The sequence below is a fragment of the Bos javanicus genome, chromosome 28 (genome assembly GCF_032452875.1).
Source record: "Bos javanicus breed banteng chromosome 28, ARS-OSU_banteng_1.0, whole genome shotgun sequence".
In the NCBI taxonomy this organism is placed as follows: domain Eukaryota; kingdom Metazoa; phylum Chordata; class Mammalia; order Artiodactyla; family Bovidae; genus Bos; species Bos javanicus.
This window is the reverse complement of record NC_083895.1, coordinates 5,145,887-5,168,881: the sequence shown is the minus strand read 5'-3', so window position 1 is coordinate 5,168,881 and position 22,995 is coordinate 5,145,887. Positions and strand designations below refer to the sequence as shown.

The window sequence follows — 22,995 nt, the reverse complement described above, 5'->3', positions numbered from 1 at the left end:
GAAGCAGCTTTGGGGTCTGGTGGCGGAGCCCACCTTGCCGGGAGTGGGGCAGCCAGGGCAGGGCTCGACTCCACGAGGAGGGCCGGCAGGCGAGAGTCCCAGGGGGTGCTAAAGGTGAGCCAGGGACCGGCCCGGGGATGGGCGCAGGGGTGGAGGGTGAGTGGGCGGAGCCGCAGGAAAGCCGGGGAGGTGGGGCGCCAAGAGGGCGCGGGCGCGGGACGGGGACGCAGGGAGGGGGCACGGGGAGGGGGCGGGGCAGGGACGCAGGGAGGGGGGCCCGGGAGGGGACGGGGCGGGGCGCGGGGAGGGGACGCAGGGAGGGGGCGCTGAAAGGGGGCGGGGGCACGGAGAGGGGCGGGGCGGGGCCGCAGGGAGAGGCGTGGGGAGGGGCGGGGCTCGGGGCGGGGCAGCGAGGTGGGGAGGGGAAGTGGGCGGAGCGCCCCCGGGAAGGGGGCGGGCTGGGGAGCAAGGGCCCCAGGCGGCGGTGGCGGCGGCTGCGGACCGGAGAGCGTGCGGTCAGGCCGGACGGGATGAGCGGAGCCGGGGCTGCCGGCTCCGTGCGCGGGCTGCGGGTGGACGGGCTGCCTCCGCTGCCCAAGAGCCTGAGCGGGCTGCTGCACTCGGCGTCGGGCGGCGGCGCGTCGGGGGGTTGGAGGCACCTGGAGAGGTTGTACGCGCAGAAGTCGCGCATCCAGGACGAGCTGAGCCGCGGGAGCGCGGGAGGCGGCGGGGCTAGGGCGGCGGCGCTGCCCGCCAAGCCCCCCAACCTGGACGCCGCGCTGGCCCTGTTGCGCAAGGAGATGGTAAGGGAGGTCCGCGGGCCGGAGCGGGGGTCCTTTCCAGCCGGGCTCGCCGTTCTGGGAAAGTTCGCCGGAAGTCCCCGCGCCACCCGCCCGTCTCAGGCTCTTTGGCCCCAGGCGCCGACGCGTAAAGAGGGACACTGCCCTCTCAACTACCCCGTTTTGCTTGAACTCTCTGTGCCCACTACTGGACCCTCGCCCAGGGAGGTACCCCTTTCAAAAGGCAGTTTCTGGAGACCCGGCGCTCTTCGTCCGGCCCCAGCTGGCTCAGAGACCCATAAGGGGCTGCGTGGGGCTAGCGCTTGGCCTCGGGCCGGGGGCGGCTGGTCACCCCTCCCCAGGGGGCAGTTCATCTCCCGGGGTCGGGGGGCGGCCTTCACTGCGCCCGCGGGCTTAAGAGCTGTGTGCAATTGTGTTTTCCTGCCCTGAAGAGAACAGCTTTTTGTCCTCGCGAGTGTAGACTGCGGATTGGAACAGCCCTCGCCCCCTCCCCCCCGCCCAGGGCGCGTGCAGAATCGGATTACAGCGGAGCGGCTCCTGCCCGCAGATGCCGGTGGCCGCTCACCCTGATAGTCTCCGCGTGGTGGCCGGTTCCCCAAGCCCGCTAGAGAGGATTGGGGCGGTGGAGTCCTCGCCGTGTGGGTGAAGTCCATGTGGGTTCTTCAGGTTGTGCCTGGGCTGCAAACAATGGGGCTTAGTTTTTCTCGGTCGTTGGGAAGTATGTTAGGTGTTCGTGGAGTAGGACTAATGAGTTAAAGTGAAGCCGAAAGCAGCTCAAGGGTCTCCAGCTTTCTCCAGGCTTAGGCCAGCTCAGAAGACAACAGAAAAACCGTCTAACGCTCCTGCAGGCCTCTGATCACCTTTCTTGGCCACTCTCTCTGTTTAGAATTTGCCCTTTCCTTTTACCTAATGCAGATTACCCCCTACAGATAAGTACTTTATTAAGGAAATCTAATATATGAAAAAAATTTTTTGTCCCCCCAAATAAGTTGGCACCTAAATTTATAATAGGAATCCTTTAAATATGCTTTTAGTATATTACTATATTATTTAGAAAAATTCAATTTTGCATTTCTTTCGGGAAAATATCTGTCCTGAAAAGTAAGAATTAAATCTAGAAACAGCGTTAACACCTTTTAAGCAATTCAGTATTGTCTTCCCACTCTGTGGCTGCCACTGAAGTGATTTCCAGTTCTCCCTGAGAAGATTTTCTAAGCTTCTTACAGAATGACTTAAATTTCAAGCCAACTGTTTTTATTTATTAATCAGCATTAATCAACACCAGGATTGCACGGCTGGTAAGCTGTAATTTCATTAGATAAGCCTACACCCAGTATGTTTAGAGTCTGAACTTGGATGCAGCATAAATAAAGAGGGTGAAATAGGAAGACTCATCCTGGTTAATTTAAGAGACCAGAGACAGGAAAACCTCAGGCCACTCCCCCTGTGAAGCTCTCTCTGGTTTATAAACATGCTCTGGAGTCTTGCACACTCCTCAGTGGTAACTTGGGAGTAACCATGCTGTTCCCAAAAGTGTTTTTCCAGGTCCCTCCTGGTGCAACTAAAGTACAGTCACGGCCTTCTAATTATGCCCTGGACCAGAGCTCTCTCTCAGCCTATCGGAAACACAAGAAAAAAACAGCCGTCTGATATTTAGCTGAGATAAAGACAAAACATGGCTACAGGCCTTGACAAGTCCCTTTCAAGGAATGTCACAAAGTCTTTAGGAGTACTCTGGGGTGTTTTGCCTTTTTGAGATTTACTAACTTAGGGCAGTGGGGTCTGAGTGGTCGCTTCAAACTGAGGCTCCCACAGGAGTGGGGGTGGGGGCTTGCAAGATTAGAATTGAGAGTTTGTGCTTGAATTATCTGCCCAGTAGTCTGTGTTGATCTATTTAATTTGAAGGCCTTAGGTCAAATCTATGCCCAGGGAACTAACAAGAAGTCCTGGCAGAATGTAGTTAGTTCCTTTTTAAAAATTATACGAGCACACAGGAGCAGTAGTGTGGAAGCCCTCTGAATGCGACTGCATTTTAAGAAGAGAATGGGTGGTAGAAAATGCAGACTGACGTGCGCTCCCGTTGGAATAGGGCAGGTGTGGACATTCCACCTGAGAGGACGGGTTGGGGCCAAGTGGGCTGAGGAGGGCCTCAAGAGTAGCAAAGGAACAGGTAAAGCGGGAGAACTGGCTTCGAAGAGTTAATGTGAAAGCAGGGTGCTTAGAGGGGTGAGCTGGCTGAGCTTGGGAGGTACTGGAGATGTGCTTGGAGAGATGAGAGCCTGCAGCAGCCTGGGGATCCTGGAATGTGAAACGAGAATCACGTGGGAGACACTTCATTGAAATAGAATCCACAGGCCTTGCTGGGTAAATATCAGAGTCAGGATGGTGATGATAAAGAGCCAGAGATGACTTTTTTTAAAAAATAATTTTATTTATGTTATTTATTTTTGACTGTGCTGGCTTTTCTCTAGTTGTGGTGAGCGTAGGCTACTGTCTAGCTGCAGTGAGAGGGCTTCTTACTATGGTGGCTTCTCTTGTAGAGCACAGGCTCTGAGGTGCTCAGGCTTCAGTAGTTGCGGCACGTGGGCTCAGTAGTTGCCGCTCCTGGGATCTAGAGCACAGGCCCAGTAGTTGTGGTGCACGGATTTAGTGGCATGTGGGATCTTCCTGGGCCAGGGATTGAACCCGAGTCTCCTGCATTGGCAGGCAGATTCTTTACCACTGAGCCACCAGGGAAGCCCCCAGAAATAAGTTTTTTAATGGAAAGTGCCCCTAAGCAAAACAATTAATAATTACAGTTGAGCTTCCCTGATGGCTCAGCTCAGTTCAGATAAGTCGTTCAATCAAGTCCAACTCTTTGCGACCCCATGGACTGCCTGCCCCATGCCGGGCTTCCCTATCCTTCATCAACTCCTGGAGCTTACTCAAACTCATGTCCATCGAGTTGGTGGTGCCATCCAGCCATCTCATCCTCTGTCATCCCCTTTTCCTCCTGCCTTCAATCTTTCCCAGCATCAGGGTCTTTTCCAATGAGTCAGTTCTTCACATCAGGTGGTCAAAGTATTGGAGCTTCAGCTTCAACATCAGTCCTTCCAGTGAATGAATATTCAGTGATTTCCTTTAGGACTGACTGGTTGGATCTCCTTGCAGTCCAAGGGACTCTCAAGAATCTTCTCCAACACGCTTCTTCAAAAGCATCAGTTCTTCTGTGCTCAGCTTTCTTTATAGTCCAATCCTCATATCCAAACATAACTACTGGAAAAATCATAGCTTTGACCAGACAGACCTTTGTTGGCAAAGCGCTGTCTCTGCTTTTTAATATGCCGTCTAGGTTGGTCATAGCTTTTCTTCCAAGGAGCAAGCGTCTTGTAATTTCATGGCTGCAGTCACCATCTGCAGTGATTGTGGAGCCCAAAAAACGAAGTCTATCTCTGTTTCTGTTGTTTCCCCATCTATTTGCCATGAAGTGATGGGACTGGATGCCATGATCTTAGTTTTCTGAATGTTGAGTTTTAAGCCAACTTTTTCACTCTTCTCTTTCACTTTCATCAAGAGGCTCTTTAGTTCTTCTTCCCTTTCTGCCATAAGGGTGGTGTCATCTGCATATCTGAAGTTGTTGATATTTCTCCCAGCAATCTTGACCCAGCTTGTGCTTCATCCAGCCTAGCATTTCACATGATGTACTCTGAGTATAAGTTAAATAAGCACGGTGAAAATATGTAGCCTTGACGTACTCCTTTCCCGACTTGCAACCAGTCTGTTGTTCCATGTCTAGTTCTAACTGTTACTTCTTGACCTGCATACAGATTTCTCAGGAGACAGGTAAGGTGGTCTGGTATTCCCATCTCTTTCAGAATTTTCCACAGTTTATTGTGATCCACACAGTCAAAGGCTTTGGCATAGTCAATAAAGCAGAAGTAGATGTTTTTCTGTAATTCTCTTGCTTTTTCAATGATCCAACAGATGTTGGCAATTTGATCTCTAGTTCCTCTGCCTTTTGTAAATCCAACTTGAACATTTGGAAGTTCATGATTCACATACTGTTGAAGCCAGGCTTGGAGAATTTTGAGCATTACTTTGCTAGCATGTGAGATGAGTGTAATTGTGCAGTAGTTTGAACATTCTTTGGCATTGCCTTTCTTTGGGATTGGAGTGAAAACTGACCTTTTCCAGTCCTGTGACCCAAATTTGCTGGCATATTGACTGCAGCACTTTTACAGCATCATCTTTTAGGATTTGAAATAGCTCAACTGAATTCCATCACCTCCACTAGCTTTGTTCGTAGTGATGCTTCCTAATGCCCCCTTGATTTCGAATTCCAGGATGTCTGGCTCTAGGTGAGTGATCACACCATCGTGGTTATCTGGGTCATTAAGATCTTTTTGTATAATTCTTCTGTATATTGTTGCCACCTCTTCTTAATATCTTCTGCTTCTGTCTCCTAATGGCTCAGTAGTAAAAAATCTGCCTGCCAGTGCAGGAGACATAGGTTCAATCCCTGATCTGGGAAGATCCCACATGCTGTAGAGCAACTAAGCCCGTGTGCCATGACTATTAAGCCTGTGCTCTAGACCCCGGGGGGCTGCACCCGCTGAGCCCACATGTCACAATTCCTGAAGCCCATATGCGCTAGAGCCCGTGCCCAGCAACTAGAGCAGCCACTGCAGCGAGAAGCCCAAGCACCACAACTAGAGAGAAGTCCTCGAGGCAAACAAGATGTGTCACGGCCATAAATAAATAATATTTTAAAAATTACAGTCCTAGCACCTGATCACTTTACTATTTGGGGATATCTCCTGGTAGGCATAGGGTAAAGTTTTCCTTACATCATCTTATTTGATTTTTATAACTTCTCCATGAGGTAGATACTGAAAGCCTACATTAAAAAAAATAGGATTCAGAATTTAAGTAGCTCACCTAATGTGACAATCTCAGCCAGACGTGTCTGGCTCCAAGACCCTGTTAAATCATAGGGTTTTACTGCTATGGCGGGGGCGGGGGGCGGGGGGCACATGTTGCAAGTATTTTCTAGGTCAGTGTATATTAAAATGTCGAACTTCATGGAGTGCCATTAATGTGGCAGTAATAACTTTAGTCATTCATCATTGGGAAAGTGGGGGTCATCACAGCAATAAGGGAGTCAGGAGAAGTGGCTGCTTATGGGGGAAGGTGGTTTGCCGTCGCATCAGTGGAAGGGTATGTTAAACATTTCAGAACGTGGAGCTGGAGGCTGGCAGAGCCTGGCCTGCAGATAACTGATTGCTGGATGATCAGGGCATAACACAGGGAGCTGGTGTTGAGGGGCGCCTGTGTGGGTGACGCCCTGCTCTGCTTTGAGAGTCCTGATGTCCGCTGGAGTTTCAGCACTTCCTGTGCTAGTAATGGGCTTACTCTGAAGTTCTGTGCCATTGTGAGCTTCCTTCCCCTCCCCCAGTGAGCCCATTTGGAGAGCTGTGAGGGTCAGACAGATGCTTTTTGCTCTTTAGACCTGAAAGCATCCTTTAAAACAAGAAGTTCAGATTGTTTCCCCCCACCCTGCCCAACATCAGAGAGTATATTTGGATTGTATCAGACAGATGTTTGCCACATGTCTGGTGGTTATAAAGTGCTGTAGAGGATACAGGGCTGAACTAGGATATAGGGCTGAACTCTCCAGGTGTTAAGGAGCTTATAACATCTAGCAGAGGTGGGCATCTTTACAGGAGTACGCTTGCTGTAGTTTAGACCATGTGCCACTTTTCATGTCTGAAGACTTTATTAATAATAGAGACTCAGTTTGAACCAGCTCTTGCAAAAGGAGAGCCTTGTAGGGCTGGATGTGTACAGAGGCAGACTAGAACCAGGGTTGGTGGGGAACCCAGGAAGGCTACTGTAATCTTCTTTACCCTCCTTTTCACCGCCCCCCCCCCCCTACATTTTGGAATGTGACTGTCTACAGTGTCCACACTCCCAGTTTCAGCCATGCTTCTTACTGCCACTTTGGAAATACTGTGTGGAAGAATACCAGTGGGCCCAGCTTGGGGCGTCTGGACAGCTATTGGTGACTGAGGCCAAGATGGTGTTTTATTTACTAAGGTGGTGTGACTGTGCAGATGGGGTACAGGGCTGGGCATCCCTAAAAGAAAGATGAGTTTGCAGAAATGGAGCAGGGGGCTACTGCTGGACAGCCAAAATATAAGATATCTAGTATTTTTAAATATTTTTTCTTTTTTAACTTTTTATTTTATATTGGGGTATAGCCGATTAACAAAACAATGTTGTGATAGTTTCAACTGAACAGTGAAGGGACTCAGCCATACATACACATGTATCCATCTCCCCCAAATTCCCCTCGCATCCAGGCTCCCACATAACGTTGACAGAGCTCCATCTGCCATACAGTAGGTCCTTGTTGGTTATCCATTTTAAATATAGCAGTGTACATGTCCATTCCAAACTCCCTCACTGTCCCTTCCCCTCATTCTCCCCACACCCCCACCCCACAGCCATAAGTTGGTTCTTTAAGGCTGTGAGTTTTTTCTTCTGTTTTGAAAATAAGTTCATGTGTATCATATTATATTTCACATATAAGGGATGTTGGGTTTCCCTGGTGGCTCAGACAGTAAACAATCTGCCTGCAAAGCAGGAGACCTGGGTTCAGTCCTGGGTTGGGAAGATACCCTGGGAGAGGGTGTGGCAATCCACTCCAGTATTATTGCCTGGGAAGTCTCATGGACAGAGGAACCTGGAGGGCTACAGTCCATAGGGTCACAAAGAGTCAGATATGACTGAGTGACCAACACTTCCACTTTCTATAAGGGATGTCGTACAATATTTGTCCTCTGTCTGCCTTCCTTCACTCAGTGTGACAATCCCTAGGTCTATCCATGTTGCTGAAAATGGCATTATTTTGTTCTTTTTAATGGCTGAGTAATATTCCATTGTGTATGTTCCATATTTTCTTAATCCATTCCGCTGTTGATGGACATCTAGGTTGCTTCCATGTCTTGACTATTGTAAACAGTGCTGCAGTGAACATTGGGGTGCATGTATCCTTTCAGATCATGTTTTTCTCCGGATATATGCCCAGGAGTAGGACTGCAGGGTGCTATGGTAGCTCTCTATTTAGCTTTTTAAGGAAACTCCATACTGTTCTGCATAGTGGCTGTACCAATTTTATTCCCTGCAGACCTCTTTCTGGATAAAAATACTTTGGCCTCAAGGGCCCCACAGTTTGAAAGATTTTTATCTGGTATGCTGACAGGCTAGCTTGGCTCAGAGGATCTTTGTTGGCATTTCAAATCCTTGCATGTGGTTGAAGCACACACGTGACTCTCAGAGTCCACAGGGATCCTGGCACACATCTTTCCTTGCAGGGTTCTTCAGAGACCACTGCCCAGCAGCCCTGTAAGTTTAGCTCATCAAGCTTATTAGGTCCTCAGAAGCGTCATATGAAAGTGTAGAGACAGAAAGAGAGCCTCAGACATGGAGACAGGAGATGGTAGATCTCTGAGGATTCTTGAGTTCCACTTCTCAAACCATCAGCAACACCTTTCTAAATAGTAACTTTGAAAACTCTCTGCCTCATTTTTTCTTTTTTTCAAACTATCCAATAGTTGCTTTGGTCACCCACCTGTGAGTGGGAAGTTGTCCACACAGAACTTTTGAATTCCTGAACTGCAATGGTTTGGGTGAAGAATTGAATCTGAGAAAAACGGTTTGATTCCTGAGAGCAGCAACACTTAACTTTCCCGCATTTTAGTTGTTTTTCAGTCGCTAAGTTGTATCCAACTTTTTGCCACCCCGTGGACTGCAGCTCGCCAGGCTTCCTTAGCCTTCACCATCTCCTGGGCCTCACTCAAACTCATGTCCATCTAGTCGGTGCTGCCATCCTGTTATCTCATATTCTGTTGCCCCCTTATCCTCCCGCCTTCAATCTTTCCCAGCACCAGGGTCTTTTCCAGTGAGTTGGCTCTTCCCATCAGGTAGCCAAAGTATTGGAGCTTCAACTTTAGCATCAGTCCTTCCAATGAAAATTCAGAGTAGATTTCCTTTAGGATTGACTGGTTTGATCTCCTTGCGGTCCAAGGGACTCTGAATAGTCTTCTCCAGAACCACAATTTGAAAGCATCAATTCTTCAGCGTTCAGCCTTCTTTATGGTCTAACTCTCATATCCGTACATGACTACTAGAAAAACCATAGTTTTGACTGTATGGACCTTTGTTTGTTGGCAAAGGGATGTCTCTGCTCTTTAATACACTGTCTAGGTTCGTCATAGCTTTTCTTCCTAGGAGTAAGGGTCTTTTAATTTTAGTTGAGACAACACCTAAATGCCTGACAGCCTTGTGTGGTGAACTAGAAACTAGGAGACGGCCATGAACTTGAATAGCCCAGATCCCTGCAGAATTCAGTCTTCACCCTATACAAGACAACAGGGTCTCAGAGAGGGGGTTTGAGTCTTTAAATGGGCTTATGGTTGGAGGCCAGTCTCAAGTCAAGCCCATGCAGTGCCATCTGGAATAAGAGTGTTAGCTCTTAATGTAGGATTCTTGGTTGGCCTTGGTCAAAGGAGACTGGGGATGGCCACTGGCCTTTAATATCGTGTGGTCACCAACCCTTTCTCTTGCTTTTTATGTCAGTTGTCTAAAAACACTAGACACTGACATGAAGTTTTCTGTTTATTGTCCAAGAACTTGGTTTCCTGATTTTTAGCTTCAGATTTTCTTCCTTTACTGAATCTACTCTCACAGAGAGGCAATTTCAATTAGTTATCATTCAAGAAAATGACAAAATGCAAACTAACCTTCAAATGGGTGTTGAATTCCCATGTGTCATTAGTTAAGTCATGCTTTTTCCTCTAGTCCCACTTGATTTTTAGAATCAACTGCATTCATGTGTGCATTCATCATCTTAAGTAATGAACTTTCAGGCCTTTGACACATCCTTGATGAATAGTCCACTGTTTGTGATCCCAGAATTGAGGGATTGGAAGGAAAGTATCCCATTTCCCTTCTCTGCCTTCTCCCTGCAATTTCATTTTCATAATTTTAAAAACTTTTCTTACAGAAATAGTCACCCAAGGGAATAACAGTACTTATGTAGGAATATCTTTTGCAGTGATATATAGTAGTATTCTATAATAATAATATATAACAGTGATAGAATATTATACAATTGTTGAAAAGAATGTGGTAACTATGTAAATGAACATAGGTGTTCAAGGTTTGGAAAAGTAAATTACAAAACAGTATATATATACATTTGTATGTGCATTGTGTCTTGAGGGAGGTATGCTAAACAGCTAAAAGTGGATGTGTTTGGAATAGTAGTTCTTAAATTATGGTCTGAGGACACCTATGGGTTCCCAAATCCTTTTGTGGGAGTGTCCATAATTAGGTGGTGATCATATGGGCAAATGTGACTTTCCAAAATAGTACCTAAGGAAATATATCAATATTTGGAAGGTCTACATTGAGTGAATCAATTTCCCACATTTTTCATATAACTAATGCTTGGTGCGTGGTTAAAAGATCCATTCAAAATACAAGACTGGTGGATTTTAATGAAACAGTGTTAAAAGCTCATTGGCATAGTTTCAAATTCCACACTGGAGCCAGCTTAAGGATGGTGCCAAACAATAATATCCACTGTTAACTTGAAAGGTGGTTTAAATACTCCTTTTTCCCAAGTACATATCTATGTGAGGCCAGGTTTATTTAAACCAAAAGAGCATGTTATGAGAGATCAAGTACAGAAGAAGATAAGCCAGACATTAAAAAGATCTTACACAATCTCATTTATAAAAATGTGATATATGTTAGCAGTGGGTGTCGTGTTTTTGAATGGCTTTATATGACAGTTTCTCAATTTTCATTTCTAATAAGGTAACTATTGATAGGTATAATTTACATAAATAGGAGCTCTTTGGGACCTTCAGTAATTTTAAGAGTCTCAAGGGGTCCCAACCAAGACCAAAACACTTTAAGACTGCTGCATTAGGATGTGAAATTAGGGAAGACTGTATAATTATGAGCCATTGAATTTTTAATACAGTTAGAATATTTTATTTTTGTAATTGGGAAAGAAAGTAAAGGAATGTGCAAAGACATGTCTTAGATAGTGGTCAATTGCTTTTTTTCTTTTTCCTTCTCTGCGTAGGGCAGAATGAGAGGAAATGGGCTTCATTGGTACATCCATTGTAGGTTAGAGATGGACAAGGATGTCTTCACTTGCACTGCTGAGCTGCAGAATGGGCTCCATCCATCGGCTTGGGCGCCTTCAGGTGTAGGACCTGGTCTGCTTGCTCTCTCTGAATCACCAGGGCTCTTTTGAGGCAGTCCTCAGGTCGGTGGGGCTGCAGCGTTAACAGGAGATGAGGTTGACACACGCATACCCGCTGGGGAGGAGCCGAGTGACTGATGGAAGCCTGCTTAGGGAGCCCAGAATCACAGTTCACCTGGGAGCTTGGGTTCCTGCAGGAGTATCTCCGGCCAGCTCAGGCAGCTGAGTTCATAGCTCTTTCTCTGTTAGATCAACACTGATGAAGCTTTTCTCTTTGGTCTTCTTTTTTTAAACAGTATGCAGGTCAGCGTTCTGTCAACACATCCTTTATTCAGAAATCAGGTTATGATCCATTAAGTCACTGCGATCTTTAATTACATTCCAGTCCTGCGGATGCATACTAGACACTCATTAAATTTGGGGCATTTACTAATAGTATTGTCTAAAATAAATTTACAAGCCATTTATTATGTTTTTAAAGGTTCATTATGAGTTAATACATATTCATAGTAGAAAATCTGGAAAACTCAGAAAGGCGAAAGTCAAAGTGTTAGTCACTCAGTCATGTCTAACTCTTGGGACCCCATGGACTGTAGCCCACCAGGGTCCTCTGTCTATGGGATTCTCCAGGCAAGAATACTGGAGTGGGTTGCCATTCCCTTCTCCGGGGGATCTTCCCAACCCAGGGATCAAACCCAGGTCTCCTGCATTACAGGCAGGTCCTTTATCATCTGAGCCACCAGAGAAAATTCGTAAAAGCTAATAAGAAGAGTCGCTTGTGATTTCAACAGCTTGCTGCCCCCAGCTGACATGGCGCCCTCTCCCAGCGTAGTCTGTGTGGGCAGTGCAGGCTGATGGTCGGGCACGCATGCTGGAGCCCTACCACCCGGCTGCAGCCCCTGCTCTCAGTGAAGGGCCTGCATCTTTCAGGGCTCAGTTTCCTCATGGTAACAGAATCCACACCTACTTCACAAAACAAGGATGAGGATTACCTATTTGTGTATAGCTGAGATTTTCTACTCCAGAGTCACTAGCGATGAACTGGTTAGCTGGTTAAAAGTTACATGATATTTTAAGGCTTTTGATAGATATTGCCAGTGAGTCTTGCTGAGAGGTTTTACAAGTGTGCAGCCCTACTAGCAATGCACATAAGTTATATACTTTATTATAACTAGTTTTTAAAATTAAGAGTAACATGCTTGTTGGAAAAAAAGTTTTTTAGCAGTACAGAAGGCTGTAAATATCCAGTCCCACTTTGCAGAAGTGAATTCTGCCCACAGACATTTTCTCTTCTAGTCAAAAGCTTGCATGTGTGTATGGATAATGTGTAAAGTGAGGTCCTACTCAGCGTACTATTCTGTACCTTGAACTTTTGTGCCTAATGGTGTGCGTTGGTCAATGTCCTACTCTTGTACTTAGACAGCTGCTCTTTTAAGTAACTGCCTGGTTTTTATTGTATGTGTGTGTGTGTTCAGTTGCTAAGTCATGTCTGACTCTTGCGACCCCATGGACTGTTGCCCACGAGGCTCGTCTGTCCATGGGATTTCCCAGGCAAGAATACTGGAATGGGTTGCCATTTCCTTCTTCAGGGGATCTTCCCAACCCAGGGATCAAACCTGGGTCTCCTTCATTGCAGGCAGATTCTTTACCACTGAGCCACTACAGAAACCCTTTTATTGTATGACTATAATTTTTTCAGTCAAGTTTCTATCATCCATTACGTTTCAAACTAAATGTTCACCCACCAGACTTTTTCTGCATCTGTCTCCATATTTTGGGGCCCCCTGTTCCTGATTCTGTAGCTTAACTTCAGACCTATGCATCCCTTGTACCATGTGAGGTGGGGTATCTTTCATCTTATGGTTGAGGAATCACAGGAGGAGGAAATAGTGGACTGGCACGGGAGAAGCTCATTGCAGAGTGTCCCCAGTGTGACCCCAGTGTGACCACTGGGACTAGACTGTGCTGGCACCAGATTTACTCCCCTCCCCTCACCCTGGGCCCAATTTCCTATATGGACCTGGGTAAGTAAGACCATCTCCTCGTATGTTTATCTTGTTTTCTACTCATTGCTATATTTCAGAAAAAGTTGCTTTTATGTCTCTTGAAAAAGAGAGACATAAAAGAGCTTCGTACAAGCACGAGAATTACCCCCAACTTTTGTTTTTGGGCTTCCCTGGTGGCTTTTAGCTTCTTAAATAAAACAGACTATTTTTCTTAAGTATATTTTTTACTCCTAAAAACTTCCTAAAATTTTTCATGATGCTTTGTTTTCAATCAGTTAATTTCCCACCACAGTTCTCTTTCATCTCCTAAGCCTCGTATCCTAATGGTAACATTTCTATTATCATCTAAAAGTCAGGAAGAACTTCCTCCTTAACATCACCTTCCAGGGATATTCAGAGACTTGGTGACCCGAAACCCAGCTGGGAACCACCATCCTGTCTGAGGTGTATACATGTGGCCAGCCCATTGTGAGTTTTGAAACTGTTTTGAGGGTGGTTCAGGATTGTTTGGCCCTATTATTGGAGATGCTGGGAATGAGTAAGCCACCTGTGTGTACAGCAAGCGGGGTTCAGGGAGCTCTGTTTGTGGGACACGATCAGGAAGGAAGCAGGAAGCCTGAACAGAGAGAGGAAGGAGTCAGGCCAGCAGTTTAAAGCTTGGAGATGAGTGGCTTGTTCTTGATTGTCTCAGAAGTCTACAGCAAGGGGCTACAAATTACAGGGTCTAAGAATTCTGTACTTTTCTAAAATGAGGCTGTCTGAATTTTTCAACTGGGTGTTCAGGAAAGAGCTGTGTTTTCTGAATGCAGCTGTGACTCAGCGCCTGTCCTTTAGGGAACACATCACTAAGGTGACGGGCTTCTGCAGCGGGATGAGGACAGCGGTGAGGGTTAGCGGGCTTGCTGAGGGCGTGCGCCCCTGCCTCTGCCCACTTTTTTTCCGGAAAGATGAGAAGTTCTTGTTTGTGGGTGATTTAATCATGTCCTAAAATGTAACTGCAGTTTAGTTCTGTGGCCAGGCCTTCTTTCTGCTTCCCACACCCCCGAGCCTCATGCCCTCCTGTTGAGAGCCTGCTCTCTGTCCCTGCCTCCCAGCTGTTGGCTCTGCAGTGAGCACTCAGGAAGGAATCTTTGTTTGTCTCTTCTCCTGTCAGGCAAGAGGTGAGTGCTTTTCTGATGACGTGGCAAGAACCATGTGGCCTGTGGCTTTCCTCAGGGGCACCTTGGGGTGGAGCCAGGGGCCTGTGGATCCCAAACCCACTGCCAGGCCACTTCACCACCAGACGTAATCTGGGAGGGCATCGGGGTCTCTATAGCTTTCCCTTGGTCACCAGTGTCTGAGTTTCCTCCACAAGGGTCTGCACTGGGTGCTGAGGGATCCAAGGAGGAGATGGGTCCATGCCTTCCAGGCCTGTCCTCAAGTAGAAGGAAGACCATGTGCACCCACAGCAAAGGTAGGGAGTGGTCATCGCCATGAGACAGGCAGAGACGGTGAGGGAAGGTGAGGAGCACTGGTGACTGAGTCCATCCAAGTCAGAAGAGGAGGTGTTGCACTTTAAAAAATAGATACACTTATTTATTTGTTGCTGCGCTGGGTCTTCATTGCCACATGCGGACTTTCTCTAGTTGCGGTGTGCGGGCTTCTTGCTGCACTGGCTTCTCTCATTGTGGAGCGTGGGCGCTAGGGCGCTAGGGTTTCAGTAGTTGAGGCTTGCAGCCTCTACAGCACAAGCTCAGAAGTTGTGGCGCATGGGCTTAGTTGCTCCATGGTGTGTGGGATCTTCCTGGATCAGGGATCGAGCCGACTCTCCTGCATTGGCAGGCGGATTCTTAACCACTGGGCCACCTGGGAAGCCCGGGATGCAGTGGGAAGCAATTATCTTCCAATTTAAAAAAATTTAAAAAGGTAAGGAAAAAACTTGGAGAATTAAATAAAATGAATCTGATGCTATTAAAAAAAAAAAAAAAAAACAGAGCCAGGGGACAATCAGGATGAAGGGACCTCACTGACCGGTGGAGGAGGCACAGGGAGAATTGTTCCAGGTCAGATTATGGGATGCCGCCTAGGGATTTTCAATTTACCTCTAGAAAATTCAGGTGAAAATGTTTAAACTACCTCAGCAGGGGAAGAGGTGTCCTGGGTGGGAAGCTAGATTGCTCCTGTATGTTCTTAACTCCTGTTCTCCTGGCTAATCTGGAGGGTTGCTGGTGAACCAGAGGAAGCTGAATCTCATGTCTGAAGGAGGCCCTGAGAAGCCAGGCTGTGGGCGTGCACATGTGCTGTGTTTAAATCCCTGTCAAATTAGTCCAAACCCTTGGCATCTGTTGCCTTGTGTAACAGGCGTGTATAGGGCTCTGCTATATTCCTAGGTGGGTCAGACTTGGTTTCTAGGCCAGCGTTCCGCCCGATGACAAGGCAGCTTTGTGAGTCACCGGCCGCCACAGTGCAGAAAGGTCCAGGTTATGATCCAACTCCCAGCCTGTGCGTCTCCCACATAGGCCTGGGAATGCCTCGGACACTTGAGCACCTAAGGAGAACAACCCGTAGCCGCAGTCGGGGCAGCACGGCGTTGAGGGAAGTCCGGGCTTCTGCAGTCACCTGTGCCCACCTCCAGTGGTCCAGGAGAGTGGCAGACCTGGGCCGATAGCACATCACTCTACTACTTTTTCCTTTACAGTTTTGGGTTCGCTAGAGGTAAAGAACCCACCTGCCATTGCAGGAGACATAAGAGATTCGGGTTTGATCTGTGGGTCAGGAAGATCCCCTGGAGGAGGGCATGGCAACCCACTCCAGTATTCTTGCCTGGAGAATCCCATGGACAGAGGAGGCTGGTGGGCTGCTGTTCTTGGGGTCACAAAGAGTCGGACAAGGCTTAGCAACTTAACAACAACAAAATAGCCAATTAACTTTTGAGAGTAGGATGCCTTGGGGCGGAGCGTGCCTGGAGGCCACGCCCCCAGCGTGCCGGAAGTCTCTTCCTGGGAACAGCTTCTTTAGAAGTTCTACCATAGAAGGAATTCTGGAACGACAGGAATCACGCCAGAAACAACAGGATCTGCCTCTCTGCCTGTCTGGGTCTTCCTTTTGAGTGTCTTGGCTAACACGCCAGATCAGTGTGAACGGCTCGTTTCCGTGGTCTGTTCAGCTGTACCAGAGAGGTCGCTGGTGAATAAGAGTGGTTGACGGTGTGAAGAGTGACCTGGAATTTAGTCTTGTCACCGGATAGCTTCTCTTGTGTAGAAAATATCATTGCTGGGTAATTATAAAGACTAGATCCTTTGACATGTTCTGTGTTTCTTTTAAAAATATATTTATTAATATTAATATTTAATTTATTTTTAATAATTTTTAAAATATATTTTAATTTTTATTTTTGAAATTATTAAAGTGTGATAACACATTTACAGGATACTTGGAAAATACAGAACAAGGTTACATATAGTTCCACTATCAGTTCAGTTGCTCAGTCGTGTCCAACTCTTTGCAACCCCATGAACCACAGCACCCAGGCCTCCCTGTCCATCACCAACTCCCGGAGTCCACCCAAACCCATGTCCATTGAGTCGGTGATGCCATCCAACAATCTTGTCTTCTGTCATCCCCTTCTCCTCCTGCCCTCAATATTTCCCAGCATCAGGGTATTTTCAAATGAGTCAGTTCTTTGCATCAAGTGGCCAAAGTATTGGAGTTTCAGCTTCAGTATCAGTCCTTCCAATGAACACCCAGGACTGATCTCCTTTAGGATGGACAGGTTGGATCTCCTTGCAGTCCAAGGGACTCTCAGGAGTCTTAATACCACAGTTCAAAAGCATCAGTTCTTCTGCGCTCAGCTTTCTTTATAGTCCAACTCTCACATCCATACAAGACTACTGGAAAAACCATAGCCTTGACTAGACAGATCTTCGTTGACAAAGTAATGTCTCTGCTTATTAATATGCTGTCTAGGTTGGTCAGAAATTTCCTTCCAAGGAGTAAGTGTCTTTTAATTTCATTGCTGCAAGCATGATTTTGGAGCTGCAGTGATTTTGGAGCCCAGAAAAATAAAGTCAGCCACTGTTTCCACTGTTTCCCCATCTATTTGCCATGAAGTGATGGGACTGATTGCCATGATCCTAGTTTTCTGAATGTGAGCTTTAAGCCAACTTTTTCAGTCTCCTCTTTCACTTTCATCACACACCACTATATATTACAATTATTTAAGTAGATAAATTAAGCTTTTTTGTTGGAGTTTTAATATCAAACTCTCAAAAATTAATGGAATAAATATACAGAGAAGCAGAGGGATATAGTAGACCAGAAAAAACACTGTGAACCAATTCAACATAATTAAGATTTATACAATTTTCACACAACAGTAGGATACAAATTCTATTCAAGTTCTCATACAGTGTAAACTAGGAGACACTGAAACATATCCGGGGACATAAAACAAGGTGCAAAGATTTCATGGTCTAAAGGTATTGAAATCATACAGTCTGTTCTCATATCACTGTAGAATTATGTTAGACATCTGTATCAAAAGATATGTGAAAATAGCCCACATATTTTCAAGTGCACTGTGACATTTACCAAGAGAGATCTTCAGCTTAGCCATTGAAAGCCTCAATAAAGTTAGACTGAAAAAAACACCTGTTCCCTGTGTGTGTGCGTGTTCTTTTCCGTGCTTCTTGAGTGCTTTAGTGCAGTGCTTGGTATGTGGGAGACATGTGATTGCTGTTTATTAAAATAGTTGATAGTTCACTTAATCCTCCCAATAAATTAAGAGAAATTATTTCCTTTTGTCATCAAGGCATAGAGATGATAAATAACTTGCTCGAGAGCCCAGAAGCAGAAGGGTGCAGGGCAGGTCTCCTGGCATCTGTTTAGAGTTTCCCATCTTGAGAGTCCCTGAGGTTGACTGCTCAGCAGCTTGCTCGGCATCCCCATTCCCAGTGGCCCTGGACCTGGGTCGGAGTCAGAGTCTGCAGGCTTCACAAGAGTGGTTCTCATGCACTGGAGAGAGTAGTAGATGCGCTGGTCTGCGCTGCATTTCTAGATGAATTAACCCTTCTCTCTCTGGGATTGATGCATTTTCCTGTCCTGACTGTTCTCTTTTCCCTGGGATGGGCCCCTGGGGGAGGGAGGAACTTAAAGATGAATGTGTGACTTTGAAATGTTCTTTGTTCTGTTATCACTTGGGGAAATAGTTCCCAGGGGAATCTGTAGAGGCCCAGGTCTTACTAAGGCTTATTCGGTGGTTCTCTCTGGGGAGTGACCCCACAGCCATCTTAGGAGAAGATGTCCTCTTCTCCAAAGGAGAGGGAGTCTGACTCCTTGTGAGTCTGGAGACCCAGCTGATTGGAGGGTGGGTGCTCCAGGGGGCAGCGTATGACCCTAACTGCTGAGCTGCTGGTTCTATTAAAGAGACTGTTGCTCCAGGAAGCAGAGAGCACGTGGGGGTCTTCTTTGAATCTGATCGTAGCAGGAAGAGATGACACCCTTGCATCTTAGTGTCCAAAGTGAAGCTGGCTGGGGCTTTCAAAATGTGCAAGGCTGTTGCTCTGCAGGGCAGGCCAGATCACCAGGCGATGTTCTGCAGGCCAGGCTCGCTGCCCCACACATGTGGTCGTTCCCTGACGTGTTGGGTCACGTCTGAGGTGTGGGCATTGCATAATTAAGGTTTTCTCAAAACTGAAGAGCCAGAGCGTTCAAGTGATGCTCTGAGTCACTGGCCATGTGGAAAGAACATGCCGGCACGGGCAGATTGCTGACTGAGAGCACCGCTAAGATTCCACTCTGTTGCTGACTTCTTGCTTTTACCTCCCTGCCCCTTCCCTCAAGGTTGGCCTCCGACAGCTGGACATGTCCTTGCTCTGCCAGTTGTACAGCCTCTATGAGTCCATCCAAGAATACAAGGGAGCCTGCCAGGCAGCGGCCAGCCCAGACAGCACTTACGCTCTGGAGAACGGCTTCTTTGATGAGGAGGACGAATATTTCCAGGAGCAGAACTCCCTCCAGGATGGGAAGGAGCGAGGCCCCCCAAGGGACCTGACGCTGCCCGTCTCCCCACTCCCCAGCGGCGACTGGATCCTGGAGTCCATCTAAAGGATGCAGGAGGCAGGCCACTGTCAGCATGGGCTTCTCTTCTATGGGCCGTCCTCGAGCCTGTGGGACCAGCACTGCCAGCTTAATTTGCAGGCGGGGAGATGTGCCTGGGCGTGGGGGCCGCGGTCTGTTTGGAGGGCCACTTTCTGCTGAGTGATCTGGAGGTGCTCAGCAGTCTCCTCACACCCCGGTCCTGAGACCCTGTGGCCAAGGGTTTATACTGAGAGAATAATGAGAGGATCCCTGGAGAAGACCTCTCGTATTCTGGGCAAGGTGAAACAACTTGTATATAGCTAGTTACTTTCTGCTGGTGGGGTTTGCTTCGGGTTTGCAGTGTGTGAGAGCTCACATTTCACTACTGGCCTTCCTCAGGACCTTCTGCTGCCTTTCTTGCTGTTTCATGAGCTTCAAAGCCACTTGGTTGAGCTTTATTTATTTGTAAGCTGCATTACTAACTGTCCAGGGGACTCAGTAAAAAAAGTGTACTAAGAAAGTAAACCTTTCAGGCCACACCAATCAAGAGACTTGCATTCTCTGAACCTGTCCAGATATTTTGTGTCCTTCTCTGTGCATCAGAGATGGGTGGAAGACAGTGCAGAGATACCTCGAGCTGGGAGACAAAACGGGCAAGCGATGTGTATCATTCACTGTAAGGTGGTGAACGTTTTTGGTTTTAAAGATTCTGGGTATCAGCTGTAGTATGTTAGACGGCAAACTTCCACTCAATACGGTGATCACCTGAAGCCTTACTATATTTATTAAAATCTTTTATGAACACTTTACACTTTGTAGGTTAAAAGTAAAGATAAAAGGCTAAACTATCTGTGGTTGTATATTATTTTGGTCTGACTTTCATAACTCGAACGCAGTGAATCCAATCAATGACTGAAAGAAAACTGCAGTTTGCTCACTTGCCATTAAGAATTTTGAAAGAAGTTCTGTTCCTCTGTTGGCCCATCCTTAATGTTGTTTTATCAGTAGACTGCAACATACTTAGGGCTCAGTGCTGTTCAGTCATTGCATACTCTGGACCCCTTGCTCCTCTTCTCTTTGGTGCAATAATTGCTTTATTAGCACCTTTTTTGGGTCAGAGTGAGGAAGGAAAACTCACCATTGTTAATCAGCCTGTTAACAGCCTGTTATGCACACAACTCTGTGTCGGGAGCTGGGGTGAGGGGCAGAGGAGGAAGAGTTCTGCTCATTTTCTATGTTGCAAATGGTCACTGAAATGAGGGGTGGCAGTAGATTGCCTTTAGCATGTGGCCTGACTGGTGGGGAAAATTGAAAGCGGTAAAACCCAGTGAAGGAGAAGGGGGTGACAGAGGATGAGATGGTTGGATGGCATCACTGATTCAGTGGTCACAGTTTGAACAAACCCTGGGAGATGACGAAGAACAGGGAAGCCTGGTGTGCTGCAGTCCATGGGGTTGCAAAGAGTCGGACACAAGTTAGTGACTGAACAACAGCAACAAAACCAGGTGACGACTGGTTGTCTGCTGGGACCTCTTTCTTTGAGGCTGGCCCCTGCTTCACATGAGTTGAACCCAAGACCAGCTGACCTCAACCTTGACCACACTAAAATGCTTGGGGGAACTTTTAGAACAATATTGTTTGTTGTCGTTGTTTAGTTGCTGAGTCGTGTCCGACTCTTTTGTGACCCCATGGACTGTAGCCTACAAGGCTCCTCTGTCCATAGCATTTCCCAGGCAAGAATACTGGAGCGGGCTGCCATTTCCTTCTCCAGGGCATCTTCCCAACCCAGAGATAGAACCCGTGTCTCCTGCATTGATAGGCAGATTCTTTACCACTGAGCTACCAGGGAAGCCCGGGACAGTGCTGAGCCTGGATTAGGACTCCCCCCTGCCCTTGTCCCCTCTCCAGCATCACTTTGATTTAATTAGTAAGGAGTGAGGCCTGGGCATCCCTGTGGTTCTAAAAGTCACCCAGGTGATTCTCATGTAGATCTAGGTACGGTCTAGAGTTCAAAGTGTCCAGGGAGCAGGCATCACCGGCAATGTGGTACAGAGTCTCACCCCACCCGGCCTTCTGCCCCAGGTCCTGCATGCACCTTGACAAGATTCCTCCTGTGTAGACGATTCTTCTTCACCGAGTTCCAGAAGAATGCTGCTTTAAGTTAGCCCAGCACCAACAGAGCTGCTCCGAGAGGGCTGTGGTGCCCCCCTGCAGCACTGAAGAACTGCCTGGCCTGCCCCAAACCCCGGCCACTGTCCTCTCAGAGAGCCAGGCTTGCAGGGCTGGGAGCCCTCTGATTCAGAGTGCAGGCATTCCCTTGTCTGCTGCCTCTGGCTCCTTCTAGACCTGTGGTGACTCATGGTGCCTGTGAGTCTCTGAAGGCAGGAAGTATGTCAGAGTGTAAGGTGGGATGAATCAAGGTGAGCAAGGGACCCTTCCCTTCCTGTTGGGCTGACACGTTCCTTGCTCCTGTAGTGAAGTGGTGTATACATGTAAACCACTGTGGTGGCTAATGCTCCGCTTGAAATATATTAATATATAAACCACCCCAAACTTTCTCTTACTCCACAGGTAGTGTACTGCTGTAAGTATTGCTTAGCAAGTAGTATTAAAATTCCCCAGATTGTAAAATGTTTTCTAATAGACCCTTCTACAAAGGTGCCTTAGATGATTAGAAAATAAATTCCATCAGTGTCCTTTTTTGCTACCTGGCATAAATCATTACCTAAGTTCAGAATGGGTCTGTCTTGGTACTCGGTGACCAGCAGAGAAATGTAGGTGATAAAGCCATCCAATGTTACCTGATGAAAGCTGAAGAAATTGTGAATTACTTTGAAGGCAACATCCATAGTAGTTAAACACTTTCAGCTTTCTAGGCATAAGTGCAATGAACTCAGAATTGTTGCTAGTTTAAGTCTTGGAATTCACAGATGGTACTGTTCTTGTTATGTGCCCAGTGGAAGTCACATTTAACCAACCTGGCTCCTTGCTTTCATTTCTCTGTAACCTAGGGTGATGTCATTCATTCACCGAACATTTGTCTAGCATTTTTCTGGATCACATTGATCCAGGCAGCAAGAACAGGTGAATAATGAAGAGTGTCTGGCAGATGTTGCACTTCCACAAATAGCCTCGTACGTGACGGCAAGTATTATGACGGGGCAAGTACCATGGACCGCTGAGTCCTAGAAGACTCAGCCACTACTTGAGGATGTTGGTGAAGATAACATCTAAGCTGGCTTTGGAGAGTGAGTGAGTTCTTCAGGAGACAGGGTAAGAAGGAATGGTGTAAACAAATTCTCCAAAATCATTTATGTGCAGTACTGTGTGTGTTCATAAGACGCTTTCATTTCTATAAATGGATTCAGCCACTTACTTAAGACCATGGCTAAATAACAGCAGAGCTGTAGTTCTCAGATGCAGTTTGTGCTTTATGTTTAAGGCACAAGTGGGTGCAGGTATAACGTGAAACCTAAGGAGACTGTCTGGTCCCTTCACTTTCATCACAGAGTTTTAGTATTTAATGATTTGTTGTGTAGTGCATTCTGCAGGGTCTTGGTCTAACTTCTACACGCACAGGCCATATTTCTTTCAGAGTCTGTGGTAATAAGTATATGCCGAGTGTATGTGTGACTGAAAGCAACCAGCATCACTTCACTGTAGGCAAGTTGGCAGTTGAGTCCCATCTTTTTTTTGCAAATTAGAATTCTTCATACGTGTGTGTGTGTTATAAAACAAGGACAAATGCTACTTCAGTGTTTGTAACCTTGTGTGTGTGTATGTGTGTGTGCTCAGTCATATCTGACTCTTTGCGGCCCCCTGGATGGTAGCCTGTCAGGCTCTTCTGTCTAGAATTTTTCAGGCAAGAATA

The 22,995-nt window shown here is 46.8% G+C and overlaps 1 protein-coding gene across 1 annotated transcript; it reads left to right on the top strand.

Moving 5' to 3' along the window:
- Positions 1–367: 367 nt before the first annotated feature.
- Positions 368–19,974, top strand: FAM89A (family with sequence similarity 89 member A). Its single transcript, XM_061404811.1, has 2 exons — positions 368–803; positions 18,888–19,974. Exons 1-2 carry the CDS (start codon positions 531–533, stop codon positions 19,149–19,151), a joined length of 537 nt encoding a protein of 178 aa, XP_061260795.1. The 5' UTR covers positions 368–530; the 3' UTR covers positions 19,152–19,974.
- The last annotated feature ends 3,021 nt before the right edge of the window (positions 19,975–22,995 follow it).

What these genes read in the sequence shown, in the direction of transcription:
- FAM89A (XM_061404811.1), top strand. Translation starts at nt 531, where the DNA reads ATGAGCGGAGCCGGGGCTGCCGGCTCCGTGCGCGGGCTGCGGGTGGAC. An exon ending in CCCTGTTGCGCAAGGAGATG is followed by an intron (nt 804 to 18,887) that starts GTAAGGGAGGTC and finishes CCTTCCCTCAAG; the next exon opens with GTTGGCCTCCGACAGCTGGA.